Source organism: Sceloporus occidentalis, unplaced genomic scaffold (genome assembly GCF_023333645.1).
Source record: "Sceloporus occidentalis isolate IW3139 unplaced genomic scaffold, rSceOcc1.0.p SCAF_34, whole genome shotgun sequence".
Lineage (NCBI taxonomy): Eukaryota > Metazoa > Chordata > Lepidosauria > Squamata > Phrynosomatidae > Sceloporus > Sceloporus occidentalis.
The window spans coordinates 4531231-4545530 of NW_028317014.1; the positions used below are offsets into that span (position 1 = coordinate 4531231).

General features: G+C 39.8%; 1 protein-coding gene across 1 annotated transcript in view; it reads left to right on the plus strand.

The window, feature by feature from the left end:
• LOC149298169 (RPA-related protein RADX-like) overlaps positions 1-14300 on the plus strand; it is a 67981-nt gene that overhangs the window by 21968 nt on the left and 31713 nt on the right. Inside the window, exon 15 of the mRNA XM_089487646.1 lies at positions 1946-2359. Coding sequence (XP_089343772.1) covers positions 1946-2359 — 414 coding nt within the window. The remainder of the gene's footprint in view (positions 1-1945; positions 2360-14300) is intronic.

Here is a 14300-nt window from a genome sequence, read left to right on the forward strand (position 1 = left end):
AGCCTGAAGGTCAGATGATCAAGCTGTCCCTTTCTTACGGGTACTCACTTAACCAAAAAGGCCAAAAAGCTATGAGTGTATTTTCCTATGCCTCAAAACTGAGACAGTTAATATCTCTTAAGGACGTCAACATCTGGACACATCTATTCTGGCAGAGAGTCCCACACGGCAAAAGAACATTGACAAAGGGTCAGCCTAGAACAGACAACACTTGTGTATTATTATAATAATGATCTTTTATTTATATGGTGCCCACAATTTATGCAGCGCTTAATACAATACGTATATTCAAGGTGTATGACAAGACGAGAATTGATGGACTAACACAAACTGATACATTAGGTGGAGAGAGCCCTGCTCGCAAGCTTACAATCTTGAGAGAATGGGGTGACAAACATAAGGCACAGAGAAAGGGTGACAGGTAGTGTGGTGGTTGTATCAGTGCCAAGGGAGTTCTAGCAGCTAAGATGGCTGCAGCTTCTCTGAAGAAGTGAGGTTTGAGATGTTATTTGAATGTTGCGAGGGAGGGTGAAAGCTGAAGGTTCGGTGGATTCCAGAGATACGGGGCAGCCCGAGTGAAATCTTGTAGAGACAGTAGAGAACTTTTGCATGTTTGTGAGGCCTGGGCAGAGACCTGTGATGGTTTGGCGTAGAACTTATATCCTGTTCTTATATTGAAATAATGTACTGAAACATTTACAGTCTGGTAGTTGTTAGCAGCTGGGAAACTGACCCTTTTCCAGTTTATTCTGAGAGCACAAAAGGCTGCCCCTTCACGTTCTTCGGTTCATTGCGGACTGTATCAGATTGAATCCTGCAATAAGAGGTCATCTACCTTCCTCTTCGTCCCCGCTCTTACCAACATGCTCAGCTCACTCAAACGATCCCTTCCAGTCTCTCTCGCTCAATTCACGGTGCTCCTGGAAATGACATAATTTCCTGGTACGCAGTAAATGCAAGACAAAGAAGACCACATCTGACATTCAGACTTGCCATGTCACAAACTTGGTCTCTGCTTCATGGAACAGAGCTGCAAAATCAGGACTGTGCAGAATGCATTGAGACAGTTGTGAGGCATAGATTTATACATATAATTCTGTGTGTGTGCATTTAATGATGAGACACTGGTAGAAGCATAATAATAAACCAAAGACTCTAATAAAGTGTTTATATGCCTTTTGCCTACATCTGTATTTTTGGATTTATGTTATTGTAACTGCACATATTAAGAGGTCTGGTAGTAGGAGTATCGAGTCGTTTTAATAAGGTTAATACGTACAACATGTTTTCTTTTATAGGCATTCTTGAAATGCCACCACACTACCTCTACCTCTCTGTTCCTTATGTTTGTCCTCACCCCATTCCCTCAAGCTTGTAAGCTTGCGAACCTAATGTATCACTTTGTCTTAGTTTGTCAATTCTAGTCTTGCCATACTCCTTGAATAAATATATTGTAAAAAGTGCTGTGTAAATTGTTGGCACTATATAAATAAAATATAATAATAATAATAAAAATGCCAATGCAGTCTGTGTCTAAATTCAAACTTTCATTTAAAAAAAATAAACCTTTTCCTGGTACTAAATCCGTACATACGTTATGTTTTTAGCCTATCTATTCTGTCTACCTTTGGTACTGGAAACAACAAACACTTATACTCCGCATCGTGCATACCTTGTGCATACCTTGTGTTGTAAAACGTCAATGATTGGCACTTGCTTTAGAGTAAACCGCCCTTGTTATACTGGTCAAGGGTTTACCTGATAAGGCAGGTGAAATGGATATGACGTCTACAGGGTTTGTGTTGCCTGAAGTAGTATCAGTTACCTTTACAGAGCTGAAACTTCAACCTTCACAGGAGGATTATGCACAGCCAGTCCAGCCGCCAGTAACTATTCTGCACATTTTTATATAGATATATCTATAAAAGTATATACTTCTTAAAAGAAGCAATGAAGAAGAAGAACGGACCCGTCATTTGCTGTCTTTTGATTGCTGTTATCGTATTAAACGTCAAAGCTAGAGATGCCGAAGCAAACGCCAATGTGAACCTATCCTATTTCAGCTTCCAAAACAACAGCACTATATCAAAATATTGTGAATGTGGCCTGTATGGCTTAATGTCCCCTATGGGCAATGCCCAGGGACTGGTGGGAATACCTATGTCCCCCAATCTTCAAGGCTGCGATAAAAACAGCAAGTTTTCCATTACAACCAAACCTTGGATTGCACTAATAGAAAGAGGGAATTGTACATTTTCCGAGAAGATTCTCCTAGCTGTCAGCAAAGGCGCAGAAGCTGTTGTGATATACAATTCTCCTTCAAGTAATGGCAATCAGACCATTCCAATGGTACACTATGGTAAGTGCTTATTTACTATTGGAAAGCTACTATTTGTCTGTCTTTTCTGCGCTCTCACTGCTATTTTGTGTCTGCAGTAATGATACACTCAAATAATGTGAGACGTCTTGCTATTGTTCCCTGTGGACTATGTAAAACAAATGCTTTTAGCCATGAGGCATCTCTGTGACCTGGAATTGTTGTGCGTTTCTGTGTGTTTAGCAAAATGCATATTACCTCTATGTGCATGGTATACAGGCATGTGCTTATTAAAAGCACTTTATTCTGGTTAAAAGATATACAATGACAACTGTATTAATAGGCAAATGTGACAAAAAGGGCAAGAGAGAAGGGCATTCTTATCAATGCAGCGGTTGATTTCTCCCTCTCTCTCTCTCTCTCTCTCTCTCTCTCTATATATATATATATATATATATATAGAGAGAGAGAGAGAGAGAGAGAGAGAGAGAGAGAGAGAGAGAGTGTACGTGTTTGTATGCTTGCAATGTCTTGGATTTATGCATATCATTTATGCTGTTACTTTGATACACAGAATTGGCCATGTGACCAGCACTGTGAAACTGTGCCCTATGGCTTTACCAGTTCCTGTATAAATGGGTTAAGTAAAAAGATTTGTCTTTAGCATAAGCATAGCACCTGGTCAAGGCTACTTTGAAACTTAAGGGAAGAGTATGGCACATATATAAAGCACCATAATATGTCTACTATAGATTTTCACTGTTCCCAATGAGTGGTGCAAATAGTAGTGCCCATGGCCAGGAGGTGGTAGAGAAATACAGCTCTTCCCGTTCCGTTAATACAGTCTGGGTTACCACCTGAAACGTCTGGCCCCCGGTTCTGTATCGTTAAAGCCTTTCCAGTTACCACTCTTGTTTCTTGAGAGTCAGTTTTGACACCCCCTATACCTCTTTTCCATCCTCTTATCCCATATATTTTTCACTCAGTCTATATGTTTCACCCTTCCCTCCTTTTCATGCTCTTTTGTCCTTCAAGATCCGGAAGTCAAGTTCAAACCAGTGAATGACCCGGCTGATGTAAAATGTTCACTTGGAGTGAAACTAAGGGAGTTCTGGACAATTGTTACACTTACTTGAGGTTAACATGACATTAACATATAAATCAATTGTGTGTCACACTTAACCACAATAAAATGTATCTGAAAATATAATGTGATATAGATTTATTGAGTTTTGTAGAACATTAACTATAAAATATTGCATTTCCAGCTTAATTTTAAGTAGTAGGCTGTCAATAAAACATTCTTATGCTTTTAACTGTTAAAGATATTGATTTACCTAGATAAAATGTAAACTGGATGGTTTAGAACATAAAGCAAAGATACGTAAGCTTTTTGTGCACTTTATTATGCATTCTTTAAAAAGGTAAAAGAAAAATAAAAGCTGCAGCTCCCTGTCTCCTCAGTGGTCCAACAATTCTCACCACTGATGAAGCCAGCCATCCTCGCCAGCAAAGCGCTCTTACTTTCCTATTGTTTACGAAACCAGCACTGGAGCAAACTGGTGGAAAGTATATATATCGTTATATATGGATGTGGGGAAAAGGCAAATGCATTTGTGGAGATGCTCCAGAACCCCCATACTTTTTGCCAGGAGAACACCACATAAAGTTAACGGGACCTCTCACTTATCATTTGCATTAAAGTGCATATGATGGCTAGACTGTCTATGTAAGGTGTTTTTGTTGATATGGCAACAAGGCCTTTTAGCCTATCAGTATGCACTCTTAGTATCTGAATACAGACTATAATCATATATTTCCTGAGTATTATCGAGTGGTATGGACATGAATATGAAAAACATCAATTTGCGCTTGAATTATACTTCAGGGCATGGTCCTATTAATATGGGATTATTTTGGATATATCCTTGCTATTATATTTTCTCAGTTTTGTTTAGCTTCTTGATAATTTTATGTATAAATTACTGTTTACTGTGATGGTTATCCATTGTGCTAAGAGGACCCCCTGGTTCCCATTACAGCTTGCTTATTGAAAAATAAAAGAATACTCCCCAAGCTTCCTTCTTTAGGCGGGGAGCAGTCCCTCTTCCATCCCCTGATGTCCCTTTTTTCTATGAGCTTAAGATGTTCAGTAGGTATGAATCTATCAGTGTTCTAGAGCCCTAAAAGTCACATAAGAATGCATGAAAAAGAGGTAGAAAATGTGTTTATATATTGAATTGTGTAAATAATACAGTAAAGCCCTTCCCCACAGTTAAAATGTCAAGAGTATCTTAAAAGCTGATCATATATATATATATATATATATATATATATATACACACATACATATTTACAGAGTTTTTGCGAGGTGGGTTATTCCAGGAAGATAGGCCTTGTATTGACATTGGGCCATACAAAGGGTATATATATAAGCCTCCATACTGAGAATTCATATAACGTGTTTAATGATTTTAAGCTTGTTGTATATAAATAAAGAAATATCTCCTTGAAATGCATTTTCCTGCTACATGTAAGAGAAGACATGACTGGCTATGACAGATGAAAGCTTTGAGTGCTTCGAGGTGACCTTATGCCTTTGGGATATAGGATAAAATGTAACATGGTTTGTTTTCACTAATGCACCAGTCTGCTTGTTTTTCTGGATCCCTTTGTAACTCTAAATGTCACAATGGATTTTTCTCATACTTTCACCCATGTGACCAAATGCAATAATCTCATAAACTGAAAATTTTACAGCATTACACATGGGTTTCTTTTCCAGAGATAGAGTGATTGCAGACTTGGCTGCCGGCAGTTCTAGGTTACCTCTGGTCGGATATGTTTTAGATCCCAGAAAAGTATAGGGGTGTATACATGCTCTAGATTATTATCTAAGTAATTACTCCATACCCCTTTCCAGGAAGGAGGATTATTATGCAAGTATGTGGGAAAATACCAGTACTTCGTGCATGGTGAATCTGGCAGCAGTGATAGTGATTGATCGATTGGCGAGTGGTCTGAGTTTAGGCCTTAAAGGCTCCATAAAATCGATTTTATTAGAGTTGTAGTTAGTTTATATCCATTACAGGTTTAGCTTTGCAGAAACTTGAGGAGCCTGTGCTGTTTATAGGAAAGCTTTGCATTCCTCTTGCAGGCCATCAGCGGGTTGGTCTTGTCCTCAGGCCTGCTGCCATTTTCAAGGTCCTCAATTTTGTCTAGCAGGGTCTAGCATAGCTATTAACCCTTTTCCCGCACTGTACGAACCGGCAAATCTCAAGAAAATCATAAAGTGATCCCTATACTGTAATTTCTTTTTTTAAATACATTATGCAGCTAACAGAGAACATCAGATTTTAAGTGAAATTATAAGAAATTTATATTTGTTTATGGTAAATCAATTTGTTGAAAATACAGATGTTATTGCGGGTTCCACACCATCACTTTAATTGGGATTCTGCCAGTGCATCTATTAGAAGCCACAATAAGTAATGACACTTCATTTTAGTGTGCCTTTCTCATAAAAGTCTAAAAATTGTTGTGAAATAACCCTTACAAACCCTGACACTTACCCCTTTGGCAATCCCTTGTATTTTTTATTTATTTATTTATTTGTTAAACAAAGCCATTTGCAATCAACTTTTAAGAGTCTTATAAATGTCACATAAAATCTTAAATTCTCAAGCTTAAGAATTACGTTGAATAGTAATTGCATACTTAAAATAATTGGCTCTGCAAACACTTTGTAAATTTGCCATATAAAACTGTGGAAAGTTTATAGCCGTAGTTAAAGGAAACAAGGTCATGTGCGTGATTTTTCCTTGTGTCTTTGGAGTTGTGATGCAAAATCACATACACAAAGAGTTGTATAGTATTTATGGCTGAAGAGGTATTGTATGGCAGGCTAAATATACGATTTATACGATTATAGTTGGTTCATATGTGGGAGTGGGTGTTAGTGTGTGTGTGTCAGCACATGATGTTAGAGTGTGAGTGTTGAGCCTGAATCAGGGGTGGCCTTGCCTGGGGGGGCATGGAACCTTACTTGCAAAAGATATTACATTTAGTATAACTATTTACTTATTGCTCCAGGGTACGCACTGTGTAAGTAAAGTGTGCAGTCATTCAGCTGTCTACTCACAGTATTCGCATTGTTAGTTCTTCCCTTGAGTTTGGTTACTGTTTTCTTTGGTGGAGGATGATTGATTCTTGCTACCTTGGGTAATAAAGGGAGAAACTCGGGACAGGATATTGATTAGACACGTTTTGCCACGTATACCTGAAGCAATATAGTCATTTACACTGTTTTGTACCTTCCTTAATCCATCCAACATTTAGAAGGGACTTTTTTTGATTATTCCCATTATAATTTTTCTAGAAAAGGATGTAGGTTCTGCTGGAACACGTACTTAGAGAAGAGACTCTTCCGAGCAGAAGCAGTTTATTATTTAGTAGGTTTACATGCTTGACAGGGGATAAATTACACAGATATTAGTGCTTAATGAATACCCCCACTCCAAAATATATTTCCTATAAAATATAAAAAGTAATGTTTTCATGGGATAAGAGTGACCCCTGGTGGCTAACACTTGAGTTCCACTGATAAAATAATTACTGAATATTGTATCTGAAATCTAGAATATTGAAAAAATATTATTACAGCTTAACTTTTTGATTATGTTTTTAGGCCAAGTTTATGTTTTGCATTTAATGACTGGACATATTGCGATTGCAATTTTCTGGAATGCAGAAAAATGCTATTATGTCCCTTTACATTAAAAATTTGCTTTTTTTATATAAATTAAATAATGTTACAGAAAACTACTGTAAGTAAAATTACAATTTTCCAAAAGTGGCCAACCAACAAAATGAGTAAGAATGAGTTTAGTCCTTTCATGGTTATGCCAAACATCGTGTTACTTCTGTTGCTGAAATAGTTAAATCAATCTATACCCTGAACGAATTGCGTTCTGACTACTTAGTATAGTTTCATGTTGGTCGGTTTCATTCTCACATGTTATCTAAACAAGTCCTTGCTATTGATATGAAGCCGGAAGCCTAGGATGAAGGAACCCCACATGCAGTATTAATGAAAATAAACACCAGGAATTGTATTTCATAAATATTCTATTGTAATCTATGTAGTCACAAGATAAATAGAAATCACCAGTGAAGACAGGATTCAAAAAGTCACACACATCATAAATACAAAATAAAGCAAGGTCCAAATCCAAAGCCAGAAGCCATGCAAAGAGGTCGGCAAAGGCTTAGGCCAGGCCATCAGCGGGGTGTGCTGCAACACCTTTCCATCGACACAAAGTTTCCTCGTAGTAACCCAGAGACCCTGATAAAACCCAGAGTCCACAGGTATGCATAATACGAAACAGCTGAAAGAATTAAAGTGATAATTAGTAGTTACTAGCGATATCGATAACGATATACAAGTGAAATGCAAGCGAAATGCAGGTGGAACATGTGTGCTTACACTGAATACTTCTGCATGATGAGGCAACAACGAGAAGTAGCGTAAGGAGGGCATGACAGTCTGGCTTTCAAACATTGTGATTTTGAGTACATATATTCACACGATTTTCTACTTCTTTGAAATAACGTGGGCACCAGACTTGGCAGATGCGATGCATTCTTTAATACGACAGATAGCGCATTTCCTTTCTGTTATCACCAATTCAACGTCCTTATAACGGTTTCTGTATACTGCAGGCTGCGCAGAAACCTCCTCTTCTAGAGATATATATATATATATATATATATATATATATATATATATAGTGACATATTGTGGCCTAGGAAGCAGCAGCTGCTGCCGCCAAACCGAGCGAGCAGGCCCTAGGATGAAAATTATTTTTTATCAGGCTATGTTGTAACCTAAGTGTTATTTTCTAGTGCCAAAAAATATTAACTTGGCAGAAAAGTAATAGGCTTCCCTTGAAAATGTTGGTCTGTAAATTTGCTCCAAACCATTCAGCTCAAACAAAATTAATGTGCTGTTTTTCAAAAATGGCGAACAACCTTTCTCTGTTTTTAACCCCTTAATGACTAAAGCTGTTTTTTTTTGTTTACTTTTTAGAATTGAGTATCTAAGGGGTTTAAGCACTTTTGCTATCATGTTGTTAAGCAAAATTTCACTCATTTAGTTTAAAAGGGAAGTATTGTTTTATTTTAAAACCATACATGTGTACGGGGGAAATTGACCATGTAGGGTTAAAAAAAAGTGCACAGACTTCTGATCACTCTATAACAGCAATTTATTTTAAAAATATACTTTTGAACCCACTATATTGCTTATAACATTGTTCTTTCTTTGCCTCACATCAGATTGAAGGAGAAAGAGGCAGAGAACACTGAAGGATACATCTTCCGTCCTTAAGGGGTCAAATCCTGGAAAGGAATGTAGCTGTTTATATTTAATATATTTTATAATATATTGCTGTTTCTATTTTAGTTTCATGTTGTATTTTAATTTAGTATGTAATATACTAATTATCCTAAGTCATGCTTTTGTAATATCTTGAATGAACTTGAGTAACCCGGCTTTATCTGATATTCAAAATACTGCTGTCAATTTAATTCTATAGTCTTTCCTGATCTGCTGGACTTTTGTATAACTAGTTATCTAACAATTGCATAACTAGTTATCTAACTGATCCGTGTGCGTGTACGTAGCATGTTTGCTGTCAGTACATTTCCAGTAAAAAAATAATTTAAAAATAAGATTGTTTTATTGCAAACATCTTGATGGTAGACCTCAGGGACCATAATACTAATTAGGTCATATATCAATATTTTTTTTTTTAAATCACATGGACATTTTTTATTGAAACATAGTAACCATATTTTCATGATCTCTTTGTTTGTATTTTTAGTATAGAATTTGCATAAATCAGTGTCAATTTTCTAGAAGAAGAAGTACCATGTGACCAAAGTCTTCTCTGTCTCTCAGTGATGTCAGGGCCTTGGTTTCCACTTGCTAGCAGGCCCGGACTGGCCATCGGGCACACCGGCCGGATCGATTTAGGGGCTAATGGAGCTGCAGCTCCAGGCCCCTATCTTAAAATAGGCCAAGCCAGGACTGGACTGACTGAGCCTATGCGGCAGTCCTTAATGCAGGGCAAAAGGGGCACCTGCCCCTTATGCCCGCAGCAACTGCGACCGGGCCCGCAACTCTAGCAGCGGGCCCGCTACTTACCTGGCAGACGCGCGTGAGCAGCGTCTCTTCTACCGCCAGGGGGACGCAGGAATCCAACGTACGTCACATGACCCTGCTGCACGTCTGCTTCCCCTGTGCAGATCTGCAGAAGTCTGCGAGCGGCGCGTACATCATTAGCTCAGGTAAGGGGGTGAGGGAGGCTGTATGGAGTATGTGAGATTGAATGAAAGAACGAATTAATGAGTATATGTAAAGGAGTGAGTGAATAAATGTTTGTGAATGAGTATATGTAAATGAGTATCTGAATGAGGGAATTAATGAGTATCTGAATGAGGGAATTAATGAGTATCAATGTATGAATGAATATCTGAATGAGTGAATGATTATCTGTGAATTAGTGAATAAATATTTGTGAAAGAGTGAATGAATATGTGTGTGTGATAGCATGGATGTGTAAGGGGGGGGCAAAGATGCAACAGGCAGGCTGTTTTGGTGGCAAAGATGCCACAGGCAGGCTGTTTTGGTGGCAAAGTTGCCACAGGCAAGCTGTTTTGGGGGCAAAGATGCCACAGGCAGGCTGAGTGAAACCGCCCGTGGAAACCCTCCGGATGCGGGTGTCAGTGTGGCAAAGCCTGTCCAGGTGTTTGTGATTGGGTGTCAGTGTGGCAGAGCCTGTCCTGGTGTGTGTTTGTGTATGGGTGTTGGTGTGCAGGGGCGGGCTGGGCCGGGGGGCAGGGGGGCAATTGCCCCCCAGGCCGCCCTAAATCCGGGCCGGTGGGCCGGACGGACGACCGGCAGATGAGCATTCAATGCAGCCGCAAAGTTAAAAACTAAGCGGCCGCGAGCAAGATTGAATGCGGCCGTCATGCCAGTAGCGTACCTGGGTGGGGGGAGGGGGGCGGTCCGCCCCGGCTGCCGCTCATCTGAGGGGTGCCACCATGCCGGCACGCCTTCAGAAACGATGTGCGCGGCAACTGTGGCTGTGCGCCGGGACTTGATGTCAAATCCCGGCGCACAACACTGAAGCCACGCCCACCGTCTTCCGCGCTCAGTACACCGGAAGGACAGAAAGAAGAAGAAGAAGAAGAGGAGGAGGAAAAGTGAGAGTAAAAGAAGAAAAGGTAGGACAAGATTCAGGGAGAGTGGATTAGTAAGTGTGTGAGAGTGATGGGTGTTATGCTGAATGTTTGTGAATGAGGGTTTCAGATAGCATGGATGTGTAAGTGTTGGGGGATAGCTTGGCATAGGGAGTCCATAATCACATTCCTTTTATGCCCAGATTCCAGCATGTAGTGGCTGCCTAGGCATGATAGGAGTGTGATTGCTGTTATAAATTATTTTTTGGTCCAACTTTGGTGTGTTAACACTTTTATTGGACAGAATAATTCAATGACAGTATTAATATATATATATATATATATATATATATATATATATAATTGCAAACAGCAATCACACTCCTATCATGCTAAGTCAACCAGCACATGCTAGAACCTGGGCATGATAGGATCGTGATTGTTGTTATATATATATGTGTGTGTGTGTGTATATATATATATATATATATATATATGTTAATATTGTTATTGATTTTTTTTGTCTAATTTTGGTGTTACTTTTAATAAAGTATTTTAAAGATTTTTTTTTTTTTCTTTTCAGTTTTGGCCAAGTGAATGCTGAATTTTCAGTTTCAGTCCAGAATTTTCATTTCGGTGCATCCCTACTATATACTATGCCAGTCACTAAAGTGGTAAGCCTACACCACATCAATGTTTGGCTTAGTATATAGTGATAGGGGTTGTCAGTGTCTGGCTCAATGTATAGGCACACATTGACGGTGGTACCGCATAATCCCTAAGAATATAATGATAACAATTTTGCTGTACCCCTGTCAATGTTTGCCTAACCATAGAAACTATGCAGTTTTTAAGTGTATGTGTGTGGGGGGGGGGTGCCACATACAGGATCTGCCACAGGTGCCAAATACTCGAGGTACGCCCCTGCATCATGCGGCTGTGAGACCCAACAGCCATGCCTCAGCTCCTCTTCCCACGTCTTAAAAGGGGTGTGATGAAGAGCTGAGGCATGCGGTGCGTGCACACCGGCCACTTTAATTTCATTAGGCGCTGGTGGAGTGACTGCCGCACGACGGCCGCTTTCAATGACGCTCGCAGCCGCTTTGATGGTGCAATGGGCCAGTTGACTAGACTTGCCCCCCAGGCCTTAGGCTGCCAGCCCTCCCCTGTTGGTGTGGCAGAGCCTGTCCTGGTGTGTTTGAACACAGAAAGGAACCCCAGCACTCCAATCAGCTTCCAATCCTTAGGATACTTTATTCAAAGAAAGCAAAACAAAAAAGCAACGTTTCGGTCAAACGTTGCTATTTTTGTTATGCTTTCTGTTTTTGTTTTGCCCTTTTTTCCTGCTAGCTCCCAGCTTCCTGGGAGTTGAGTGCTGAACCATTTCTTCTTTTTTTTAACTGTCCTGGTGTGTGTGTGTTTGGATGTCGGTGTGGCAGAGCCTGTCCTGGTGTGTGTGTGTTTTGATGTCGGTGTGGCAGAGCCTGTCCTGGTGTGTGTTTGGGTGTCGGTGTGGCAGAGCCTGTCCTGGTGTGTGTGTCTGGGTGTCGGTGTGGAAAAGCCTGTCCTGGTGTGTGTGTGTTTGCTTATCTGTTTCCTTAATTTACAGTAGAAATTATTTCATTTTTACTTATCCAGAGATAAAATGCCCTCCTGAATTTGTAGTGACTTCAGGGGACAAAACATTCAAGGCCCTGAAATCATTTAGCGGAAAAGATAAGGTATTGTGTTATTTACTCTAATATTTTTTTAAAGGATTAGTTGTACTAAATTGTGGCTTCAGGCTTCCCATGTTGAATGACCAAGTATTATGTATATGTATGGACATATATGTTTTTTCATAAAAATGGGCTGCTCAGTCTGAAATGCCCGGGCCTATTTTTTGTCCCAGTCCAGGCCTGCTTGCTAGGTTATGCAACAAGGCGTGTTTCACGCACATGGTACATACGACATGCTCCGAGCACTCTGCATGTTTGTCTTTTGTTCTTTGGAAAGAGTAATGTCCTTTACTGTCCCTGAAAACGTGTCCATAAAGGGAGCCAGATCATCAACCTGCTGAAAATCTGCTCTGGCATTTGTGGCAATTTCTGCCCGCAAATTAAATGTTTTTGGTGACCTTCACAGAAAAAGTGACTGACAGATCTTGCAATACCAAAGTCCATAAAAAAAAACATATGGTAATACATGAGCGTGTTACAATAACGAGCCTCCTGTGCAGCTCCACCAATAACTCAACATTGTAGATGGTCTAAGCCAGGGGCGTCCAACATGCCGCACATCGAGCCCTGCTACTTACCTGTGGGAGGGTCTTCTGTACTGCATATAGGAAGCGGAATCTAGCAGAGTTCACGTGACATCACATGACTCTGCTCCAGTCCTGTTTCCTCTGTGCAGTACCAGAGAACGCAGAGGGAGGCCGCGCCCTCTGCTGAAGTCTGTGAGCGGCATCGAGGAACTGCAGTGCAGGTAAGGGGGTGGGGACGGTGTTTGAATGAGTATGCGTGATTGAGGGAATGAATCTGTGAATGAATGAGTATATGAATGAATGAGTGTGTGTGTGTGATAGCATGAATGTGTAAGTGCTGGAACCTAGGCATGATGGGACTGTGATTGCTGTTAGCAATCACACTCCTATCATGCCAAGTCATATAGGTGAACTGTGAATGTTTTGGTCCAGAATTTTCATTTTGGTGCATACCTAGAATAAATAGAAGTATTTAATTTTTAATTATCCTGAATTTGTAGTCTCAAACCTTTCTAGGCCCAGAAAACAGTGAGAGGAAAAGTAAAGGTTTTGTGTCATTTACTTTATTTTAATCTGCATATTTTATTAAAGGCCATATTTTCTCACAGTGAAAAATGAGAGCGGCCCTCGCACGTATACAATTCTGATGAAGTGGCCCACTGCAGAAAAAACGTGGATACCGCTGGTTTAAGCAATGCCAGTCCTTTTCCTGATGGCTCAGGGGCTGGATTCCAACAATTTCTATAGCGCTCTGTCTCACTTTGCTCCATGTGCCAATGCAGAGTAACACAGAGGTTGGCTTCTGTTTCATTGAAACGGAACACGGTTGAAGTGTCGGATGGTCACTTCTTCCCCATTCAACGTGGTTAGGGAAGTGAGGTTGGAGAAAATGTAGCCCTACCTAAACCCTCCCCTCCTACTTCTGTTTACTTGAAATCTGACCTACCTTCTTCTCTACCTCCGTCATAAATAGTACAGTAGTGGGATACTTCATAAACTTTTTGAATATTAGGATATTGTAGCTTAAGATTCCTGCCAAGTCCAGCCCTCGGAATTTCGGACATTCTTTAAAATCATTCTTTAAAATCATACTTTAAAATATTGATAGTATTTTTCAGCACATTTACACGACTTCAATCACTATTTGCCACGCATTTGCCTGTTGTTTTGTTTTCTATTAGTGAACAATTGTACATTGTGATAATTTGTACAAAATTGTGATAATATAAACCCTCCTCAGAGTCATTGATTAGTTATGCAAGGAAACGGCGTTACACAAGTTGTACGTAATGGAAAATAATTTACAAACAGTAGATAAGGGTCACTAAGATTTGTAATCTCAGACTAGATATTACATGCTGTACCCAAATATCCTGCAAGTTTAGTAACAACATGGGAATGGATCAATCTGGCTATATATGAATTTTTTTTATTTTAAGTGTATATTGCTTTCTTGTAATTGCATCCCATTTGTAGTTTTAACTCCTTAAGTGC